The sequence below is a fragment of the Prionailurus viverrinus genome, chromosome D1 (genome assembly GCF_022837055.1).
Source record: "Prionailurus viverrinus isolate Anna chromosome D1, UM_Priviv_1.0, whole genome shotgun sequence".
Classification (NCBI taxonomy): domain Eukaryota; kingdom Metazoa; phylum Chordata; class Mammalia; order Carnivora; family Felidae; genus Prionailurus; species Prionailurus viverrinus.
In genome coordinates, this window is record NC_062570.1 from 102,083,301 (window position 1) to 102,086,897 (window position 3,597).

Consider the following 3,597-nt stretch of genomic DNA (forward strand, 5'->3'; position numbering starts at 1 on the left):
CCTTTAGTTAAAGAAATCATTTGTACCTAGTAACCTGCCCTGTTTGCTATTTTCAATTCTGTATTTAGAGATAGGGAGCATGCATATCATTCCAATGAATCTCACCTGGCCTGGACATGTATATTGGTTTAACTAGTGCCACACTATTAATAGCTAGATGATTCCAACACTTACTAGATTTTTATCCTATTCCTAATGATGAAAATGTTTGAGGAAGCAGAATTACTCTGACTCTGAGTGACTGGGGATTCTTATCATCCACAGGCACACGATTGAAATGGAGCTTTAAAAAGTTTTTAAAATAAAAGTCATATTGAACGTTTCAAGGATGCCATACTCCAAAGTCTGCACGTTTGTTTAGCATCTTTGGATGATGACCAGGTAGACTAACCATGTCTAGAAGCTTTGCCCTTTATCTATTTTGTATTCCAGACAGGAATTTAATTTCTTATGCAAAACTTCCCCCTGATGATCGTTCTGCACATGGCAGCTTTCACTTCTTTATTTCTCAAGCTGTAGATGAGAGGATTCAACATGGGGATCACTGCTGTGTAGAACACCGACACCACTTTATTGATGTCCAGAGAAAAGATTGCACCTGGCCTCACATAGATAAAGAAGAGGGTCCCATATAAGATGGACACTGCGGTGAGATGGGAGGAGCAGGTGGAAAAGGCTTTGCGCCTCCCATCACCAGAGCGGATCCTCAGGATGGCAGTAAGGATGTAAAAATAGGAGATTATAATGGTCAGGCTACTGACAACCAGTACGGCTCCAGCCACAATGAAAACCAACAGTTTATTGATCCGGGTGTCAGCACATACCAGAGAAAGAAGGGGGGACATGTCACAAAAGAAATGATTGATAATGTTGGAGCGACAAAAGGCAAGTCGGAAAGCAGCCGTTGTGTGAGTCATGGTGCTCAAGAAGCCAATAGTATAGGGTCCAACCACCAACTGTACACAGAGTCTCTGTGACATGGAGACAGAATACAATAATGGGTTACAGATGGCCACATAGCGGTCATAAGCCATGGATGCTAGGAGAAGGCACTCAATGGCCACAAAGAACCCAAAGAACCATTGCTGCAAGGCACAGCCCAGGAAGGAGATGGCCTTCCTCTCAGTGAAGAAGTCAGTGAGCATCTTGGGACCCACTACTGATGAAAAGCAGATGTCCACAAAAGACAGGTGACTGAGAAAAAAGTACATGGGCGTGTGAAGGCGGGGATCTATCTGGATAAGAATAATCATACCCAAGTTTCCTGTGATGGTAACAAGGTAAAAAAGTAGAAATAGCAAGAAAAGGAAGACTTGCATTCGAGGATGATACTTCAAACCTATGAAAATAAATTCTGTGATTCTTGTATTGTTCCCATCAGCCATTGGTTGTGTTGTTCTCTAGAGTGAGAAAAACAGAACGTTAATAATGCATACAATTTTAAATTATTTAAAAGCATAACATTATACACAAGAAGAGAAACTACAGGTCCAATTTGGGAGCATTGGTATAAAAAGAGACTAAACTAAAAGCTACCAAGCAAATATAGTAAGGTTCTTACTCTTAACAGCAATATGGTTTAAATGTTTTAAAGAGGGGCGCCTGGGTGGCGCAGTCGGTTAAGTGTCCGACTTCAGCCAGGTCACGATCTTGCGGTCCGTGAGTTCGAGCCCCGCATCTGGGCTGATGGCTCAGAGCCTGGAGCCTGTTTCCGATTCTGTGTCTCCCTCTCTCTCTGCCCTTCCCCCGTTCATGCTCTGTCTCTCTCTGTCCCAAAAATAAATAAACGTTGAAAAAAAAAATTTTTTAATGTTTTAAAGAAAAAATTAGAACTAAGAGTTGGGTCACCATTAGAAAATGTGTAAAATCACTCACCACACTTACATATTAAAAGACAATGCATTATAATTATTTCAAAAGAATTCTTTAAAAGAGCTGATAAAATGTGGCAAGAAAGAAAGAGAAAGAAGAAAGAAAGAAAAGAGAAGAAAGAAAGAAAGAAAGAGGAAGGAGGAAGGGAGGAGGAAGGATGGAAGGATGGGAGGGAGGAAGTAAGGAGAAAGAAAAGAAGAGAAAGGAAAGGAAAAGAAAAGAAAGAAAAGGAAAGGAAAGAAAAGAAAAGAAAAGAAAAGGAAAGAAAAGGAAAGAAAAGAAAAGAAAAGAAAAGAAAAGAAAAAGAAAGGAAAGGAAAGGAAAGGAAAGGAAAGGAAAAGAAAAGAAAGGAGAAAAAGGAAAGAAAATGAAAGAAAAGAAAAAAAAAGAAAACAAAGAAAAACTTTCCAAACTGGAAAAAAAAGGAATTACTTGATTTGGTAAAAAGGATCTTCCTCTAGCTTCCAGAGAATATATGTGTGTAGGGTAAGCCCTGGGAATATTAATACTATAACCAGAAACTATATATTTTCACAATGTGTGCTATTTAACAGTATAGTGAAGGGTACATCCAAAATACTAAACTATAAAAAAAGAAAGAAGGTGTAAGAATTCTAGAAAACAGAGATAAGAAAATACTGTCACTATTTGCAAGCAAAATAGTCATCCACATAGAAAGTGTAAAATAGTCAACCAATAAAGATAATTTTTTTAGAAAAAAAATGAAAGACTTCAAAGTAGCAGAAGATTGGTGTAAAAAAAAGTCAATAATAATTACCTATGAATTATAATGGAAAAACTTATATTCATCAATACAAATTGATAAAATAGCTGTAAATAAGCCTAACAAAAACCATTCAAGATTCATATGAAGAAAAATATAAATTATTTAACTTTACTGTACAAGGAAAGAACTGCCTAGATCAGTCAAAAAAACACATTTACTGTATTTTTATGTGTTTATTAAGATTCATTTCCTCCTGAGATAGTAAAAATTAGCTCTAACAGGGGCAGTAAGACTCTGCGTGGCCATTCTTCAGGTTGGAATAGCACACACAGATACATCAATTATGAAGGGAACAGAAAATGATATTTCTCCCACAGATATGCTGCAGCTGGAAAGTGTCCTAACAACATTTGGGTGGGGGGGGGGGGGAGGTAGTGACAAATACTTTATTGCTCAATGATAAATTTTCCTTTCTGAAAAAACAGACTGTCTACAATTTTTGTCTGAAATCACATCAGCAAGACGAAACACCCCACTCTGGTCTGGAATATCTAAGTCAGTCTGACAGAGCAAAGCAGTTCCAGTCCCCAACACGAGTACAAAACTCCACATGAGGGATATCTGGATACAACATTCTACACCTAGTTCACCTTTGTAGTTTCCATGGAAACAGGACCCTGTGCTACCTTTGTGGGTCAGACTGTTCTGATGTTGTAATGTTGGCCCCTTTCCACACAGCCTTGCTTTGCTTTGAGCTCATCGCAATTTTCCTTGATTGAAATTTCACCAAAAACTTCCCACTTCTCAAAATCCTATAATAGCTCTAGTTTTTTTTTTGTTTGTGTGTTTAATGAGACATCCATGGTTCTAAGTGTGCATGGTCTCCCTCATTGCAGTGGGTCAAAAGCTGATTGGATCAGACTACAAACCTGATCCTGGCTGTTTAAGGCTGATGAGGCCAGGACACCTACCAGGTTATTTGGTAAATTTAATGCAGT

General features: G+C 38.3%; 1 protein-coding gene across 1 annotated transcript; it reads right to left on the reverse strand.

Moving 5' to 3' along the window:
• Window positions 1–440: 440 nt before the first annotated feature.
• On the reverse strand, window positions 441–1,385 carry LOC125177158 (olfactory receptor 1009). The gene has a single exon (XM_047879246.1). The coding sequence runs from the start codon at window positions 1,383–1,385 to the stop codon at window positions 441–443; it is 945 nt and encodes a 314-aa protein (XP_047735202.1).
• Window positions 1,386–3,597: the final 2,212 nt, after the last annotated feature.